This window comes from Biomphalaria glabrata, chromosome 15 (assembly GCF_947242115.1).
Source record: "Biomphalaria glabrata chromosome 15, xgBioGlab47.1, whole genome shotgun sequence".
NCBI classification, from domain to species: domain Eukaryota; kingdom Metazoa; phylum Mollusca; class Gastropoda; family Planorbidae; genus Biomphalaria; species Biomphalaria glabrata.
This window is the reverse complement of record NC_074725.1, coordinates 21,282,607-21,303,229: the sequence shown is the minus strand read 5'-3', so window position 1 is coordinate 21,303,229 and position 20,623 is coordinate 21,282,607. Positions and strand designations below refer to the sequence as shown.

Here is a 20,623-nt window from a genome sequence, read left to right as displayed (position 1 = left end):
GGCATCGGAGTTGGAAGATATTTAGCTTTTTTTCCCTGCTATGAGTAGGTTGACCATGTTTCACTTCCGTATAGCAAAGTGTTCATCACACAGACTAAGGCTTTAGTATTGTTTGTCAGCAATATGCTGTCCCACACTCTTGTCTACAACCGTGACATGGTGCCCACTGCCTTGGCTATCCTGTTGTTCATCTCTTTATCCAGTAGAACATCTTTGGATATGATGGAGACAAGATAGCAAAAAGGTCAATATATATATTGATAAATTCCTCGTTAATGCAAAATAAAATTGATATAAAGTATATATTTTTTTTATAAAAAATGCACAGCCGGAACCATTGGAACCTTCTTCATTAATAAACAAAAAATGTTTTCATTTGTAAACAAAGTTGTACTTTTTAAAAACAAAATTATTTAAAAAAAACAATAACATTTCTACAATTTGACATTTATAGTATACTCAAGTCGGAAGTGTGCAATATGTGTAGGCTTTATTCATTTATATAAACTTATGTAGCTAAAGGTATCTTGTACATTACATATTCTTGTAAATGATAAAGATAATGAAATGCAGAATTTAAATGTAGATCTAGATGTATTTAAATTTTGTAAATCAAAAATATTATAGATAGAATTGTAAGTCAAAGCAGTTAGAATCTAGCTAGAATATAGTCTTATAGATTCTAGATCTTGATCTAGCTCTAGATCTACAATGACTAGAATTTAGATTTTCTAGGTGAATATTATGAGTATTATGAAGATCTAAAGTCAATTAATGTTGATTTTTTCATTCCATGATAAAATGAATTTCTGTATTTTTTTCATAGAATAATAGATACAAAGTAGTTAGCGTTCTGTATAAATAGAGATCTAGATAGATTTAGAGATAGATAAATAGAGAGATAAATATAGATTAGATGTTATTTATCATTTGAGATTTAACCTTAATGAAGTAAGAAATTATCTCTGAAACTTTTGCATACATTACGATCTATGTGCAGATGGTTATAGGATATGTCTTATGAGATTGCCTCAGGTTATATTAGAAAGACTAGAAACAAGACGTGCTTATACTTCTTGTTCTTGACAATACTGAGAAATACGGTCATGCGGGCTCTTTGTTTTCTCATCTTGCAATGTGCCCCAAATATATTTGGATGATATTGTGCTCATATACTTTTTTCAAAGCTTATATCAACCCACTCTGTCTGTCAGCCTGGTAAAAAGATTAAAATATTTCACCCAATTTCGGATCAAGATGAAACTTTGCACAACTTTTTCTTTTACCTGACAACACAAGAATCAATTAAACAAGGTTACAAAGACAGTTTGTGTGGAAACGGACGTTCGGACGGACGGACAGATAAACCACGCAAAACTAGTAGTGTCTTTTCCCCTTTCGAGGGCGCTAAAAAATAAACAATTAGTTACTTCACTATTGGTTATTAATTATTTTGTTTGTTATCTCGAGCAGGGGAGATAAATTGTAACTGACTAGAGTGGTCGTGTAAGTTGAATTAGTCCACTAATTGGTCGCCGCGCTAAATTGTAACAAACAATAACTATACAATCTTCCTTAGTCACTTGGTTAGCAGGTCGGCCTGAGGAGGCGTTGAACACGAGTTCGAATTCAGGTCGTTCTTTTTTTTTTTTTGTATATCCTTTAAAAAAACAATTTTCAGCAAAATCCTCCCAGATATTCTTTTTCTTCACCCCCCGCCTCTCCTTTTCCTACCTGGACCAGACAATTGATTTTAGCTTGTATTTTTTTTTACGATAGTTAGCAAGTCATCGTTTGGTCCAATCGCTATAGGGTACTGAGAAAGCTAAAAGCATGAGCTAACGCTAAAGAAAAACAATAGGTGAAAATATTATTAAGCATGCAGAATTATTGTTGTTGGTCTCACTCTAGTACAAATTTAATGAAGTGACTGATCCAAAGTATTTGATATTACACTTTGTATAATCTTTTTTTTTTAAGTATTGTCTAAGTTTTTTCCACTCCCATATTTTAAGTACTATAAAGCTACTGGAGACATTGAAATCGGTGGCATCATAAGCAGCTGTACTGACCAAACGTATTGATGCCTTTAACAAGCAGCTTAAAGAAACCGTCACCTGCGTTTCTTACATCTGTAGATATCTTTGTTGATACTTTTCAAGAAAATTTAGTCTATCAACGGTAAGTAACCCTGAAACGTATCAACTTTTATATATATATATTTATATATATATAATTCTCTTCGCGGCTCAACCAAGCAGGACACAACGATGAAAAAGTCGTGGAAAGATAACTCTTTTATTTCTGCAAGCTGGACTAGAATTACCCCACGTGCATTTCAAGCTGACAGAGAACGAGGCTCAGAAAAAAAGAGGGGGGGGGGGGGAGTATATTACGCCGTGGGTCGGCTCATATATTATATTCTTCTTCTTCTAGTTAGCTTTGTGTTGCAGAGTTCGCTGAGCTGTAAGCTCTTTTGCAGATAGTGCCATGGAAAAACTGTCGATATTCTCCTTTAGTTATTCAGCACTGCCATACAGAGTCAGAGTATTGGTTGGTTGTGTTGGGCTGTAGTGCTAGTAGGGTCTTGCTAGACTGCATACATACGTGTGTATTTATATATACACAGACAAGATGTCTGTAAGCGAGACATGAGAACCACGGGAATCGAACAAAGTATGTGGGAGGAACTTCGCCGAGTGCAAAAGAAACGAAGCTGCATTAGCCAAGAGAAAGAAAAAGAAAACTGCCCAGTCAGCTAGCCCCAGGACAGATGCATATACATGCACGAACTGTGGCAAACTCTGCCGCTTCTCAATTGGCTTGACCACTCACTCCACATTCTGCCCCATCTCAATACGAAACCAAAGCCAGTGACTCACCTGGGGGCATCTATTATTCGAGACAGGAGGAGCCATATATAGGCCTACGTCTTTGTGATGGAAGAAAACCCCAAATTATCTTTGACTGACAAAGTGTTAGAAGTTGAATTAGACCCCATTATATCATACCGCATTAAGAAAGCTAAAGGCATGAATTTACGCTAAACAAAAACGATTGTTAAAAATGTTTCTAATGGGACAGATGTATTATTATTAGTCTAGTCTAAATTATTACAAATTTAATTACATGACTGATCCTAACTAATTGATACAATTACACTTTCATATAAAGTTGTTTTTTTAAGTATATTTTTTTTTCTTATTTTGCTTGTTAAATGTCTCTTTTTTTTCATAGAGAAATCTGCCCAGCGGAACTTGAGGCAGACACTATATTAACTTACCTGGCGATACCTTCTGTAAGTAGAAATTACTAATTTTTCAGTCATCAAATACTCTACAAACACTGTACATGTTGTATTTTTTTCAGGAATGGAAATAGATTTTTTAAACTTTTTAATATATTTATACATTCCAAACGTGCTTTCTGTCTTCTTAGTATTCCCACATGAGCATCTTCACTTTCATTTTCTTTATCATCTTAACTAACATTCTCATCGTCTTCACCATCATCCTTACTATTGTTCTTCTTTATCAAACTTATTATCACCCTCATTGTCAACCCCATTCACATTATCATACCAACTCTCATTTTCATTATCATCCTCAGTTTCATCTTCATTGTCAGTTTAATGAACATCTTCGTTGTCCTCCTCAGACCTGTGAATAGAGCTTGTTTTTAACGATTTAACTGTATAGAATTTAGCCCTTGTTATATTAAGTAAGAGTGATCCTTGGAGGATTACGGGCACGACATGGCCTAAATTGTGCCGATGTGCCTAAACTCAAAACTCAAAACTCAAACTCAACCTCGTTATCATCTCCTTTATTAGCATTTTTAATGTCATCCTAATTATGCTCTTAATTAGCATCCTTACTATCCCTCTTCATTTTTATTATCATCTACATTATCCTCTATTTGTTATAGTTTTTTTTTATCATCTTCATGAATACCATCTGTGTTATCTTCTATTTTGTAATCGTCACTATTGCACTACTAAAAACACTGAACAAAATAAAATAATATACTATAGTTCAAATTAAGGGAAGGTCTTCAACCATCGCCCAACTTAATGCTCTTGTAGCATGCTCGTTGAGGTTAGTAGCATATCACTTTTTTTTAACAGTTGCACACTAGCGCGACAGTGCACCACTTATTTTTGTGTTGTCTGTCTATCCGTGCGTTTGTCCGTCCCGTTTAGATCTCGTAAACTAATTTATAAGGATTATAAAATGCACAGTCACATGCAGCTGAGTTTCAAGTAACCGGTAGGCCTGGGTTCAAGAATATGATCATGCATTTCGCCTTCCCCTTTAGAAATTTGCAGGCTGATTATGGCCAAAAAAAAGTTGACTCATCATGTGTATCAGTATATTTACCAAAAAAGCATGCTTAAGTTCTTAGTGGCTTTGACAAGAGATAATGTCATTGTACAACATTTAGTAATGCAAGTGTTATGACATTGTATTTTTGTACTACTTTCATTTAACACAACTAGATATAAGGCAGTACTCTTCGACCGCCACTTTTATTTCCGCATATTCATCTTCAGGTTTTAAGATTATTTCCCCACAAAGCTTATATCAACTCACTTTGTCTGTCTGTCTGGCATAAAGTTTGAACATGTTTTGTTTTTGTTAGGGTAATTCCCAATCTCAGATCATGTTGACATTCTGCACAATTATTTATTTTACCTGGCAAAACATCTTTTGAGTCAATGACAAAAAATTAATTAGTCAATTATTTAGTAAAAAGTAAAGCTCCCCTTTTAGACCTTTCGATCTATCGGGCAGATGATGTTAAGATCATCTGTTTCTTTGGCCAACGGTTATCGAGCAGGATGTCATGAGGCCAGCAACGACCAATCACTTTTACTTTCCCCAACTAAAGATAGGTACCCATTAGAGTTGGAAGGACTCAGAGAATTAATGAAAATGGCTTTAAATGTACAATTATTTCCCTTTATTAATAGTTAATTCCTTTCTTTGAGATAGAGAGAGAGAAAGACAGACAGAGAGAGGGCGAGAGGGAGAGAGAGAGAGAGCACTGTTCAGTAAGAGCAGGGTCTCTCACCGAGGTTCTTGTCGTCCTGTTGGCCAAGACTAAACTTGGGCTTGGAGTGGCTGACCAGCGATCCCCCACTTCGTAGACCGGCATTACGACCCAATGCAATCCTATTTGGAGGCGGTTTGTAGCGGTGGTCTCTCTTAACTTAAAATAAGCTTTGCTTTTCAATAAACGTATTTCGCATATTTTGCATGTCAGTTTAATTAGCCTCACACAAGAAGTTGCAAAGGGAAAAGATCGTCTATCGAGACGTAATATGCCACAGATGTCAGTTTATCAAACCGAAAATTCTAGTGGCGGAAATGCAATAAAGTTTCATTATCATTTATTTCTCCTAAATTACTAGCTCTGCTGTTTAGAATCTTGGGTCTACCAGAAGCCAATGTCTAAACTAACTAGAAAGACTTAGAAAAATACTTTAAAAAAAACAACAGAGCTTATAATACGAAGTGTAACTGTGTCAATTATTTTCATGGGCGTAGTCAGGATTATTTTTCGGAGGGGGATTGGGGGGATTTTTTCTACCCCCCTCCCCGCAAAAATTCATATGTGTGTGTGCGTGTGTGTGTATGTGTGTGTGTGTAATTGGTTATTAAAAGCATTTACAAACAAAAACGGGGGGGGGGGGAGGGAGGAACGACCTGATTTTGAACTGGTGGCTCACTCCCCCCCTTAGGCCGACGTGCTGATCTCTTTGCTAGGGAGGTATTTATAATTAGACAAGATTGTATAGTTATATATTGTTTGTCACAATTTAGAGCGGCGACTAATAAAAGGAACTAATTCAGCTTATAGCACTACTTATGTCAGGTACAATGTCTTTCCTTTTGTTCGAGAAACAAAACAAAATAATTTATTACAAATAGTTAATTAACTCATAGGTTTATGTTTGTTTTTTTAGCGGCCCCCGAAAGGGGAAAAGACGCTATTAGTTTTGTGCGAAATGTCTGTCCGTCTGTCCGTCCGTCCCGTTTAGATCTCGTAAACTAGAAGAGATATTGAAAATCCGACTTCACAATATTTTAGACCATTCAAAGTTCTGATGCAACGGCTACTTTTTTTTTCCTGAAAGCGAAAATTCTAATTTTTAAAATCAATTATGCAAGCAGTTTTTTATAAGAAAAAGCTAATTAGTATGCATTATATGTTAGACCTACTTGAAGACGAATAGTAATCTTACAAACATCATTATCGTGAACATTTTTCCAAATAGCAAATCTTTAGAGGATTCGAAAATGAAATTGAGCCTTTTCAAAGAAATTAACTTATTTAGTTCGAACCGAGGGTCTTGGGTTCGAATCCTGGTGAAGACTGGGATTTTCAACTTCTGAGTCTACCCAGCTCTAATGGGTACCTGACATTAGTTAAGTAAAGCAAAGGCGGTTGGTCGTTGTGTTGGCTACATGACACCCTCGTTAACCGTAGGCCACAAAAAACAGATGAACTTTACATCATCTGCCCTATAGACCACAAACTAGTTAGGCCAGGTTCACATCTAACTTTACATTCACTTTCACGTATCCTTTGATCTTCGGGACGATTGGGGCACTACACAAGATCTGTTAACCTTCTTTCTCCATTCTTATCTCTCATTTGTCTTTGATATAATTTCATTCGGATGTTCTTTCTGAAAATATTGAAGCCTACCTGGGTGGACCACTGGTCGTGCGGTTTGCGCGCTGGACTGTCGTTTGGATTTATCGACGATCGAAGGTTCAAACCCTGCCTGCTCCCATCCCCCGTCGTCCTGCGGGAGGTTTGGACTAGGAAGTAAACTATCTTCAACTCTGAAGGATTATCCGAATTATGTAAAACATTTTACTTCGGGGGCCGATTTTGAGTTTGTGTTTCCACACAAACTGTCTTTTGTAACCTTGTTAATCTTGTGTTGTCAGGTAATTGTGTAAAATTTCAGCTTGATCAGAGCATGGGTGTCGAAGAAATAACGTGTTTAAACTTTTTACAAGACAGGCAGAGTGATTTGATATAAGCTTTGTATTTTAAAAAATCCAGTTTACACTTCTCTGGCAAACTGGACGCGAATCTCACACAAGACAAGAAGACCATTCGAGAAAGTACAGTAGGGATTGACCGTTAGAAAAGATTGTATCCACAGGCCATGCTTGGATCAGCACCTCTTAACCTGAGAGTACCACGAATGGGTCATGCCATATACTCGGCGCACTAACCACGGAAAACACCTTCATGTTCCCATTCTGTTACCGCAAAAATCCCACAAACGCTTGGTTCGTTAGCCGTCATTAGACTATATAGTTTGACTATCTTCAGTGAAGTCCAGTAGGGAATCGGCGCCTACTTTAGCGCCATTATCCCGTTAATTGTTAGAAAGGCTTTTATCCAACAACCAGGACTGAGGACTTCCAGCGGTAGACAGCCATATTGGTTGAATGGGCCAAACCGGGCCGAGCCGCGTACACAGCGCACCGTCCCCGTTCCTGGACCCCACTCGCTACAAGTGGCCGAGATCGGTGCTAACCGCGGGGAGCTTGTCTCATATTCCTATACTGTAACCGTCACTGTTCCGTGCAGGGACCGCCACTTCAGCCACGTGTTTCTGATGACGGCCCCCTTTGTGGAACGGCTTGGCGGACTTTTTGGACTGGGGTACGGGCTGCTTGTTCCATCCCTACCCCGAGTGAGATAAAAAAAAAAAAAAAGCTCACTCAGGGGGTCCCTCAAGGGCCTGGTTCGCTACTCGTACTTAGCCTATCTAGTTCCACTACTAGACGTTTCCACCGGAGGCGCCACTCTGAGGCAACGGGAGCTGGAATCCTCGGACACATGTGAGCCTGAGATGAACTCCAATTGGTGACAAGGCAGGTCTCCTGTAGTGGCCTGGTAAGGAACTCTGCTGTGTGGCGTTGTGCCTCATAGCTTCCATACAAACTAGGTGTACCACTGGATATGTCTCCCCGCAGCTCGCGGGGCTGCGGACAATCTTGCAAGACACATATGTAAACCAGAACAGCCCACCAAATAGTCAATCTAAAGTGATTGAAATATTACTCTGGGAATTGTAAAACTTTTACAGATTGTCATTATATTAATATCAAGTTTTTGTCAACGAAGGAAAATCTTAAGACTGGATCTTTGTGGCGGGCGAATGGGCCTTGTTTAGTAAGTTCTATCTATCTATCTATCTATCTATCTATCTATCTATCTATCTATCTATCTATCTATCTATCTATTAATTAAGCTTATAGGAGAATCTATGTGTCTATTTATAATGTTTCTTATCTGTCTGTCCTTCTCCTTCTCCAATTATTCATTAATCTTTAGCATATATAGATCTATTTACCTTTTTTACCTTGACCTATCCCTTAGTCTTTTGGACCGTTCGGGCACCATGCAAGAATTGTCGAGCGTCTTTCTCCATTCCTATCTATCGTTTGCCTTAGATAGAACCTCTTTCAATGGCAGGCCCGTCCATTATTATTAGTGCTTATATGCATTATATATATATATATATATATATATATATATATCATGGGCGTAGCCAGGATTTTTTTCGGGGAGGGGGGGTTGGGGGGTGGATTTTTTTTCTCCCCCCCCCCCCGCAAAAAATTATATGTATTTATGTGTGTGTGTACATAATCTTTATTACATTCTGATCCTTCATTCTTTCGGAAGACGTTTATTGTGCCCTGACTTAGATCCTCCTGCGCCGTTCGGCGCATTTGCCGTCAAGCTGTTTCCATAAAATTGTAGACTCCCCGACATTACTAGCAAAAGGGTCTTGTGGAGCGCTAGGAGCTCCCCCAGCGCGGGGCGAAGCTCCGACGCCAAGCACTATTTCTGGTATTGAAAGCCAACAAAATGCATATTCTGAGGTATCTACACTGCATTTTCCTGCTATTAAAGAGTTTTATTTCAAAAACCTAATGTGTTATTCCTACTGACGTTCGGCGCATTTCACGTCAAGCTGTTTCCATAACAATCTGTCACCGGTATCGTCTGAAGCCTCTTCCCAGCTGCCATGAAGACCTCCATGAATGAGTGGCGTCAAGTTGTACTAGGATATCATTGAAACTCTTCTTAAGCGTAATTCATTTTGTCGGAGAACATGTCCCGCAAACCTCATGCGTCGCTCTCTCACAATCTTACTAAGGGGTTAACTCCCAGTTCGGCATAGGATTTCCTTGATTTAGACCCGATCTCTATAACTGACTCATAAAATCTGTATTAGCCATCTTTGTTGAGCCACATTTAGTGTTTTTCAATTTCGGCAGATAACTATTCAATGCAGTTTATTAATGGAGCCCTGTCACTGGTAAAAATGTGTAACCTCTCTTAAATACGCTCTTGGAATTAAGTGACTGTAGTTTGCTTTAGATTTTATATCGAAAATAGAAATTTTATAGTCAAAATCATCTGTTGGGGGTTTTCCACCTCAATATTCTCTGTAGGGGGATTTAAACTCAAAACCATCTGGAGGGGCTTTAAACTTTAAAAAAAAAAGCCATCTGTAGAAGAGGGGTTTAAATTCAAAACCCCCGATTGGATTGGCAACGCTCAAATAATTTTAGTGTGTAATTTGCTTTTTTTATATTGAAGAGGTATTTTTAGTATCAAACCCCTCTGAATGGGGGTTTAAACTCAAAACCCCTTTTGGCAACGCTCATAGCATTTTGAGTGCTTAATTTGCTTTTTTTCTTACACTGAAGATGTATTTTTTAGCCTCAATCCCCCCTGGTAGGGGGTTTTAAACTCAAAACCCCCTGGTAGGGGGTTTTAAACTCAAAACCCCTTTGGTTGTGCTGGGGCAAGTGATGGTTTAGTATTAAAATCTTACCTAAAATAAACAAAATCAAAGCAATTTCATTTGGGGGGGGGGCTGAACCCCAACCCTCCCCCTGGCTACGCCTATGATATATATTACATAAATATGAATTAATTACTGATAATTAATAATTTTGTTTGATACCAACAAGGTATACTGGTGGGAAACGCGTTATAAAATTATCTTTTCAATTCAAGTCAAGGGTGTAAAAAAAAAAAAAAGAGGACGTGATCCTGAGTTGGGATCAGATAGAGACAGAAAAAACGTGAAAGTCAGAGGGCCGTTTCAGTTTAACAGATTCACGGATTTTTAAAAAAAGGGGGTATATTAGTGAGTCGTTAAAATGAGGGTTGCTTTATAAGAAGTGCAAATAAGGAGGCAGGGGGAGAGGGTTCCGTTACAAAAAAAAATAGTGTATAGCCTCGGAACAAATCGACGGGTGTAAGCGGTGTGTAATGCTGGTATATATATATATATGTACATCTACACCTTCTGCATTTAATATTTGCCCATTTGAACATTGCAGCCCAATCAACATATTTACCAGGGACTCCCGCTTGGAATACTGTTGCTCTTTTGGTCTTGCAGCATGCTCAGCGTACGAGAGGGTCATACTCTTCACATTTTTAAAAGAAAATCTTTGGACTCTAACCATCGGTAGGTGATGTCTTCTTACGGCTGTTGATGTCTTCTATCGGAAGGTGATGTCTTCTATCGCTAGGTGATGCCTTTTATGGTTAGTGATTGTCTTCTATCGGTAGGTATCGTTAGGTGATGTCTTCTATCGGTAGTTGATGTCTTCTATCGGTAGGTATCGTTAAGTGATGTCTTCTATCAGCTCCTAGTTGCTACAATGTTTAAAATGTGTACACAATTTTTTCTCTTTCAGTGTCATCTCTCTTTCACATTTTTTCCCTCTGTCACTCTCTCGCTGTCTGTCTGTCTGCCCATCTGTTTGTATGCATGTCTCTCTCTGTAACTGGACAGCATTACGACTCATCTCGCATTTAAACAGTTGCATACCCGATAACCAATCACCTAAGCTGAAGGTGTATGTTTAAATAGTAACATGCTAACATTATTCTTGTGTTTCGTTTTGTTTCCCCAGTGCTGGAATGGTCCGTCAGTTTTCTCATCTACGCAACACTTTTCTTCAACATTGCCTCAGCCTTTTCCATCAAGACGGCGCTGTCTTATTTCTTTAGCTCTTTATTTGTCTGGATCATAATGGTAGTAAGATTCAATGAACTTGCCAGTTGCCAAGAAAACGTGAGTCGGATCAGGTTCACTAGACGTTTCTGAACTTTTTTAAAATGAATGTTTTAATTCTCTTTACTCTGTGAAACGGTGGAATTCAATGGTTGATATGTTTTAATTGGCCCGATGTTAGAAGCTTGTTGAATATTTTTGATTTAGATGAAAAAATGTGGGCTCTCAGTTTTACCCCACACCATAACATAATTTTAATAATAGATTTACAATAGCACTTAAGGAGCGCAGTGGCTGAGTGGCTAAGCGCTTGGTTTCCGAACCTGGGGTCCTGGGTTCGAATCTTGGTGAAGACTGGGATTTTGAATTCCGGGATATTTAGGGTGCCCTTCCGTGCACCCAGCTCTAATGAGTTCCTGACATTAGTTGGGGAAAGTAAAGGCGACTGGTGGTTGTGCTGGCCATATAACATATTACTCGTTAACAGTTGGCCAAAGAAGCATGACCATAACATCACCTGCCCTATAGATCGCAAGGTCTGAAAGGGGAACTTTACTACCTTATAGTACTTAGTATTAAACTTGAAACCTATTGACTGATGGACCCTGATGTAATAATAATAATAATAATAATAATAATAATAATAATAATAATAATGTCAGAGGGCGGTACTGCTGCAGACCTGCCACATCACCAGAAAATTCCTCAGTGGAAACTGTTAAAGGGACTACGATGAATTTTGTTTCTCTTTAGCGAAACTCGACCCTGGCAGCGCCAGAGAATGACTACTCGTTCATTTCTAACATAATAATAATAATAATAGCTTTTATATAGCGCTTCTTTCATGCTTATAGCATGCTCAGATCGCTAGTGTCCAATCTCATTAGTGGACCAATGGGGGGGGGGGGGGGGAAGGGTATATGGGAGAAGGTTTTTCCGTGCTGCCTTTAGTCGCTCAGTAAACACAACTCTGCTCGAGTCGGGTGTCGAACCTCGAGCCCCCATTTATAGGTAGTCAAAACAAGCTACCTATCTTACAGTTTAAGCGTACTTAGCCTCTCGGCCATGCTTCCTACATATAGACATGCCTCTCCACTTTACAAACCTTCTATCAGCTCACTGTGTCTGACTGTTTAAAAAAGTGTGTACACGTTATTTCTCCCACACACAATCTCTGATCAAGCTGAAACTTTTGCACAATAATGTCTAGTACCTGACAAAACAAGAAGCTTATATGTAAGCAAACGTCCTGTTTACACATCTCTTGAGACCTTGGTGCTTACATCACGAGATACTCACTTTAATAAAGTGTCTTCATATGCTTATTGAGTCTCTATGTGCCCTAGTGACACTCTATTCCTGTCGTAAGTAACAAGGCTTAGGTGCTTTGAGCTCTGATCTGTGTTACTAGGTAGCATAGTACGTTTAATTATATAGATATTAAATTCAAATCCAGACTATAATACGATTAGACTCAAAGATGAGTTCATTTTATCTGAATGCCTAAAAGCAGTACCTTCTCCCAGATGCCCCACCCCCACCCCCACCCCCATGTTCTCAAAAATGATTGGCCCAGAACTCACTGGGCATGCTATAGGAACATAGAAGACTCATTATATTAGCAATAATAATAAAAGTAATACTAATGACATATCTGGATGGAAATTCTTGAATATTTATGTGCATTGTCGATGACACGCTCAAACGACGAAAAGAGAACTAAAATCGACCAGACTTCTTTGTCTACATGTCATACAGACTGCTTACATTTAGAATAAATTGTTTAATGTTGTTTTAAAAGAGATATAATACATTTGATATACATACACGTCTAATATAATTTAAAAAAACAGCAACACATTTTTAAGCAGTGTAGAATACAACAAAAATAATGTGTAATACATATCGCACAGTACACCATTGGAGACAGTTAACCAAAGCATAAAGTGTCTTCTTGAGGCCTTGATTGAGGCCTTAACAAACTGTCAATTAGTTAATCATTCAATAACAAATGTTAGGCCATGTTCAAATTGAAATATATTTCCATAAAAAGTAATAACATTATATTAAACAGATATAAATATTAACAATGTCATAATAATCGTCCAAATTACTACAAAAGTATCGGCAACACTTTCAATACTTACACTTACAGGGTTGTGATTGTTGATAGGAGATAGGGTTGTGGTTGTTGATAGAAGATAGGGTTGTGGTTGTTGATAGGAGATAGGGTTGTGGTTGTTGATAGGAGATAGGGTTGTGGTGGTTGTTGATAGGAGTTAGGGTTGTGATTGTTGATAGAGATAGGTTTGTGGTTGTTGATAGGAGATAGGGTTGTGGTTGTTGATAGGAGATAGGGTTGTGGTTGTTGATAGGAGATAGGGTTGTGATTGTTGATAGAGATAGGTTTGTGGTTGTTGATAGGAGATAGGGTTGTGGTTGTTGATAGGAGATAGGGTTGTGGTTGTTGATAGGAGTTAGGGTTGTGGTTGTTGATAGGAGATAGGGTTGTGGTTGTTGATAGGAGTTAGGGTTGTGGTTGTTGATAGGAGATAGGGTTGTGGTGGTTGTTGATAGGAGTTAGGGTTATGATTGTTGATAGAGATAGGTTTGTGGTTGTTGATAGGAGATAGGGTTGTGGTTATTGATAGGAGATAGGGTTGTGGTTGTTGATAGGAGTTAGGGTTGTGGTTGTTGATAGGCGATAGGGTTGTGGTGGTTGTTGATAGGAGTTAGGGTTGTGGTTGTTGATAGGAGATAGGGTTGTGGTTGTTGATAGGAGATAGGGTTGTGGTTATTGATAGGAGATAGGGTTGTGGTTGTTGATAGGAGTTAGGGTTGTGGTTGTTGATAGGCGATAGGGTTGTGGTGGTTGTTGATAGGAGTTAGGGTTGTGGTTGTTGATAGGAGATAGGGTTGTGGTTGTTGATAGGAGATAGGGTTGTGGTTGTTGATAGGAGTTAGGGTTGTGGTTGTTGATAGGAGATAGGGTTGTGGTTGTTGATAGGAGATAGGGCTGTGGTTGTTGATAGGAGATAGGGTTGTGGTTGTTGATAGGAGATAGGGCTGTGGTTGTTGATAGATTGCAATCGGTATTAAGCTACGCAGCAGATTTCTTCACCAGGGCGTCCTTGCCTTGTCACCAAACAGAGTTCATCTGGGATAGTTTGCAGTTCATAGTTTCTGATAGTTTCTGATATTCATGCTAAAAAAAATACCTGTTGAATTATACCAGCCCGAGTCGACCACTTCGAGTGCCCATTCAGAACTTGTGTTTCCACACAAGCTTTCTTTGTAGCCTTGTTTTTATTGTTTAAAGTAAGCTGAGAATGGGTGCAGCAAGGTTGATAGATTCATGTTTGAAAGATGTTCAGAAAGTTACATAAAAACTCTACGCTGGGCCAAGTGTATGTCTGCAGCAATAGGCCACGCTCATTTACTGTCATTTACTGGATATCTTCCTGGCCGTGTGGTTAGCGCTATGGAGTGTCGTTAGATTGTCTTGATGGTACCAGACACAAACCAAGCTCACTTCCATCCCCGCAAGTCAAAATAATACCAGACAATATATCATGACAAAGTAACAACAAAATTACATGACTAATCCAAACTAACTGATACAATCAAACTTAATATAAGCTTTGTTTTTAGACAAGCATATTTTTTTATTTGCTTGTGTTTTCAAACTGAATTTATGTTTTTCTGTTTAAAACAATATAATGCTAAAATACAGGACAACTTTGTAGTGATGGTGATCAAGTTCACCCCCACCATTCTTTGTTTGTCCTACCTGGCGGTCAAAACGCCTTATCTGTTGTTGAAAGCAATTCAGAGCAAGGAGTACGTCGAGCGCAAGCAGGTTCAGGAATTCCAAACGGTGGAACAGATAAGGGAATCTTTTCAAGGGAAGCACGTCAGGAAACTGCTGAAACATCCAGTCCAACAAATGTAAGTACACTTTTTGCTTTCAAAAGTTTCTAGGAAAACTGCTGAAACATCCAGTCCAACAAATGTAAGTACACTTTTTGCTTTCAAAAGTTTCTTGGAAAACTGCTGAAACATCCAGTCCAACAAATGTAAGTACACTTTTTACTTTCAATAGTTTCTTGGAAAACTGCTGAAACATCCAGTCCAACAAATGTAAGTACACTTTTTGCTTTCAATAGTTTCTTGGAAAACTGCTGAAACATCCAGTCCAACAAATGTAAGTACACTTTTTGCTTTCAAAAGTTTCTAGGAAAACTGCTGAAACATCCAGTCCAACAAATGTAAGTACACTTTTTGCTTTCAAAAGTTTCTAGGAAAACTGCTGAAACATCCAGTCCAACAAATGTAAGTACACTTTTTGCTTTCAAAAGTTTCTAGGAAAACTGCTGAAACATCCAGTCCAACAAATGTAAGTACACTTTTTACTTTCAATAGTTTCTTGGAAAACTGCTGAAACATCCAGTCCAACAAATGTAAGTACACTTTTTGCTTTCAATAGTTTCTTGGAAAACTGCTGAAACATCCAGTCCAACAAATGTAAGTATACTTTTTGCTTTCAAAAGTTTCTAGGAAAACTGCTGTAACATCCAGTCCAACAAATGTAAGTACACTTTTTACTTTCAAAAGTTTCTTGGCATTGCTGAAAGGGCAAGGGTGCTTTTTCCAGTCAGAGTAAGGTCTTCACCTTCAACCTGGGTTATCCTGAAACATCATCTAAAGTATTCTTATGACCATGTGCAGTGCATTTGTTTATGGCATTACGCAATGTATTCCTTGAGCATCTTGTGATTTTCTAGTGCATCGCTAATGTAGTTCTTAGCGCACCATTCAGAATATTCCAAGGGCATCACACAGTGTATTCATGAGTTTTTATCCGTTGCATTTCTAAGGCATCGTCCAGGCAGTTCATGAAGCTTCATCCTGTGTCTTCCTTATTCCATCTCAATAATATTCATATTGCCTTATCCAATTTTTTCCTGGTTCCTTACCCATTGTATGGCATTCCTCGGGCGTTCATTCCATCGTTCCCCCTTTCGCAACCAAATCTTTTCACTCATCCTTGACCAAAAAAACGTGGGTATTGGTGTTTAAGGGATAAGCCCGTCTACTATTGGATATTTCCCCATCAAATGTGTAATTGTTCGAATAATTAACACTATTCGAATGAAGGATCACTCTATCCACCCTTTCGATCCAACTGAGCAATGGTTCTGTCTGAGGGGAGATACACACAATTTTTATGGGGACCTCACTTCCTAAGATACTTGAGATGATAGGCGAGACTAAAGGCCGACCACTCGGAAAAAAAAACAACTCATTTTCTTTTTCTGTACGTCGTGTGGGTGTCCGCCATGGAAACGGCCCTTTGAGAAATAGGTGTATTAGGACACCGCTGTTGGATCTCGCTTCCATCCCCGCAAGTACAATGAACATGAGTCCGTTTCGCACCCCAACGGGAGTCCTGTTTTTGCTTTCCTGGTGGCCTATTTGTATCCTCTAATGTTTCCGCTAGGGGCGCCGAACTGAGGTTGAGAAATGTTGCCCTTGAGTTGTCCCCAGCTGCTTTGTCTTTATGACTTTGTTCAACCAAATCAATGACTATAAACCACTAAAAAAAATCTGACCTGTTTAAGCCGCTTGTCAGTCAGTGTTTCAAGTAAATCCTTTCTATTTTTGATAACTTTTGTATCTTGTATTAGGTTAACAGAATCCCTAGTATCCTCAATATAGTTTGACGTATCATTATAAGCCGAAAAGACGTGTTTCTGGATTCGCTCCTATTATGAAAATCTCTAATATTAAACCGGATTAAAAATCAATAATTTACCTCGCAGGTGTTAGATAGGTTCAACCTTTAGTGGCAAAGATTGTATCACAATTGTCGACAAATACACCAGACATGGTCATGATCAAGGAGCAGCCCCCACATGATAATATACCTCCAACTTATTTATGTAAACATCGCTGTGACAGTGAGTCATAACTTTACTCAATGAGAGAGATCTAAGAAATAAAAAAAAAGGCCGGGGAGATACAATCTCCTAACTGGTGATGTTTACAAACCTTGCATGTAGACGCTGTCTAGTAACTGTTTAATAGGCTTGGAATCGGACATGCTAATCGATATAAACCAGAGAAGTCCAGCATGCTAAGTCTCAATATGAACCTATCTACCCAAAATACGAGTCAATGAATGCTTGATGTCAATAGATACCTATCAGATCCATTTCTGAAGTATTTGCTATCCACTTCAAATGTTAAGCTAATATTTACCAACTTTCAGAGTTGACACCACTGTCGCTACAAAAGAAAATTTCATCGATAAACTTCACAAAATTTACAGGGAAGAAAAAGGTAAGACTCACTTTACAATACTTTACCCAATACAGACCCTACTTAATACAGACCCTACTTAATACAGACTTTACCTAATACAGACTTTACCCTAGACTGACTTTATTTAATGCAGGCTTTTCCGAATACATACTTTACCTAATACACTTATATATATATATATAAGACAAAGCCTAATCCAAAATCTTTGGAGGCCTTCAAAAGTGCTAATAAAGAGGCAAAACAAATGGCTAGAAAATGTGCTAACAACTTTTGGAGAGATACCTGCAACAGAATCCAAGATAGTCTCCACTCAGGAAATAGCAAAGCTCTATTTGATGTCATTAAAGCGGCCCTGGGTCCAGCAGTGTCTAAGCCTGCCTCCCTTCTATCCAAATCAGGAGAAAAAATTACAGATCAAACCAAGCAGCTAGAACGATGGACAGAACACTACCTCGAAGTCTATGCCATACAGAATTCAGTAGACGATGTCGCCCTGGCTTCTCTACCAGATCTTCCAGTACTGGAATGCCTAGATGAGCTTCCGAGCCTTAGTGACCTCAAAAAAGCAATTAACTGCTTAAAAAATAGAAAATCTCCTGGGAGTGATGGTATCCCAGTGGAAGTAGTGAAAATCAACGAATCACTCCTGCTCCCTGAACTCTATATTCTCCTCTGCCGCTGTTGGGAAACAGGTCATGTCCCACAGGACATGCGTGACGCAACTATAGTCACAATATACAAGAACAAAGGGGATCGGAGTGATTGCAACAACTATAGGGGTATCTCTCTCCTCAGTATAGTGGGCAAAATCTTTGCTAGAGTGGCACTATCCAGACTGCAAGTGATAGCTTCTAGAGTCTACCCAGAGTCTCAGTGTGGATTCAGGAGTGGTAGGTCCACTATAGACATGATATCTTCTCTACGACTACTGCAGGAGAAATTTAGAGAGAGAGACAGAGCCCTTTACATTGTTTTTGTCGATCTGACTAAAGCTTTTGACATGGTCAGCAGAAGTGGCCTTTTCAAACTCCTGAGGAAAATAGGTTGCCCTCCCAAACTACTGAAGTTAATTGAGTGTTTTCACGAGGAAACTAAATGTACTGTCAAATTCAATGGAGCCCAATCAGCACCTTTTGAGGTTTGCAGTGGTGTCAAGCAGGGATGTGTGCTCGCACCTACTCTGTTTGGCATATTCTTCTCCTGTCTACTGCATTATGCGTACAGCGACATAAACGAAGGTGTGTTTCTCCATACAAGATCCTCTGGAAAACTATTTAATGTATCAAGGCTGCGGGCAAAAACCAAGGTTAGGAAGCTACTCGTCAGGGAACTCCTGTATGCTGATGATGCAGCTATTGTGGCTGATTCTGATATTCAGCTACAGTCCATGGTTGACAAACTATCTGCTGCTTGCCAGAAGTTCGGCTTAAACATCAGTCAAAGCAAGACAAAGATACTTGTCCAAAACACAAACACTGCACCTCAAGTAAGCATTAATGGCCAACCACTAGAAATTGTTGATCACTTTTGTTACCTTGGCTCCATCATATCCAACAACACTCTACTGGATAAAGACATAAACAACAGGATAGCCAAGGCAATGGCCACCATGTCACGGTTGCAGAAAAGAGTCTGGGACAACATATTGCTGACTAGCAGTACTAAAGCCCTAGTCTACCGGACCTGTTTGTTGAGCACCTTGCTGTACGGAAGTGAAACATGGTCAACCTACTCATGGCAGGAAAAAAAGCTGAATGTCTTCCACCTCCGATGCCTAAGGCGGATCTTTAAAATAAGGTGGCAAGATAAGATAACAAATGAGGAAGTGCTACATAGAGCAGGGTGCCAGGACATCCGCTCTGTTATCAGCAGCAGACGCCTTGGCTGGCTTGGCCACGTTCGTAGAATGCCAGTAGGTCGACTTCCACAGGACATCCTGTATGGCGATCTAATTGAAGGCAGGAGAGCCGCTGGTCGCCCACTTTTACGTTATACGGATGTATGCAAACGCGACATGAAGCTCTTCAAAATCGACACTGGCAACTGGGAAGAGGTGGCACTGGACAGATCCACATGGAGAGAGAGCATAAAGGAAGGGTCACAGATTGCAGATGTCATACACAACAGAAGCAGAAAGAAGGGTGAAAATGCAATGGCGCCTGGTGATTTTATATGCCCAACCTGTGATCGCAGCTGTGTATCAAGGATTGGCCTCTTTAGTCACACAAGAAGTTGCAAAGGGAAAAGATCGTCTCAGGAGACGTAAAATGCCACAGATATATATTATATATATATAATGTATATACCAGTTCGTACCAGCAAGCACAGTCTGTTTCCATGCTGTCCAGTATTGGGCTATTTCCTCCCACATATCTTGGTTCTCATGTCTCTCTTACAGACATCTCTGTAGGTTAGTCTTGGGTGGCCCTTGGGTCTGATTCCCTCCGCAAGTTCAGCGTATAGGATGTCTTTAGGGATTCTTCCATCCGGCATGCGAGTGATATGTCCCAGCCAGCGAGGTCTTCTTTGTGTCAGAAGAGCATAGATGCAGATGGTGTGCATATTGGCCAGTTTGGTTTACTAATAAATACTTTACCTAATATAGACTTAAGCAAATACAAATTTCACCTAATTCAGACTTTACCCAATACCGACCTTATTAAATACATACTTTACCCAATAAAGAAATTTTCTTTTTCTAATACAGATTTACCCAATACAGACTTACCCAATAAATACTTTACCCAGAGTTGCCTACAAGTACGCATCTTGCGTATTTTGTACGCAAATGGACTCGAAAATACGCGAGTACGGTTTATCATCTGAAAATACTCATTCCCCCCTCTAAAGCACACAAAAAAAATTAATTTAAAAAAAAAAAAAAGACAAGTAGTTCTTGCTAATCATATATATATATATGTAGATCAGTGCGTCAATGCCTGAAAATGGACTATTCCTATTAAATCTACTACGAGATAGATCTAGTATTGCTTTTTTTTTTCGCGTGCGCCTGACGCGCGAAGATTTAAATATTTAAGATTTAAATATTTACTAGTTCTAGATCTTACTGAACTAAATAAATTTGAGTTCCTTTCAATGTGTCAGCTTATATGAAGTCTTCTAACTAATTGGGAATTAATTGATTGATTAGTTCTAATTCATCTAGACTGGATCTAGAACCAGAGATATGTCAGGCACCTACAAAGAAATGTACTTTAATTT

The 20,623-nt window shown here is 39.0% G+C and overlaps 1 protein-coding gene across 1 annotated transcript in view; it reads left to right on the top strand.

The window, feature by feature from the left end:
• The first annotated feature begins 446 nt into the window (after positions 1-446).
• The window catches only part of LOC106074742 (receptor for retinol uptake stra6-like), a 50,162-nt gene continuing 29,985 nt past the window's right edge, over positions 447-20,623 (top strand). Inside the window, exons 1-8 of the mRNA XM_056013277.1 lie at positions 447-522; positions 2,016-2,181; positions 3,238-3,298; positions 8,120-8,205; positions 10,395-10,525; positions 10,977-11,137; positions 14,811-15,025; positions 17,349-17,419. Of these exons, the coding sequence (XP_055869252.1) occupies positions 2,084-2,181; positions 3,238-3,298; positions 8,120-8,205; positions 10,395-10,525; positions 10,977-11,137; positions 14,811-15,025; positions 17,349-17,419 (823 nt within the window). The 5' untranslated portion in view covers positions 447-522; positions 2,016-2,083. The remainder of the gene's footprint in view (positions 523-2,015; positions 2,182-3,237; positions 3,299-8,119; positions 8,206-10,394; positions 10,526-10,976; positions 11,138-14,810; positions 15,026-17,348; positions 17,420-20,623) is intronic.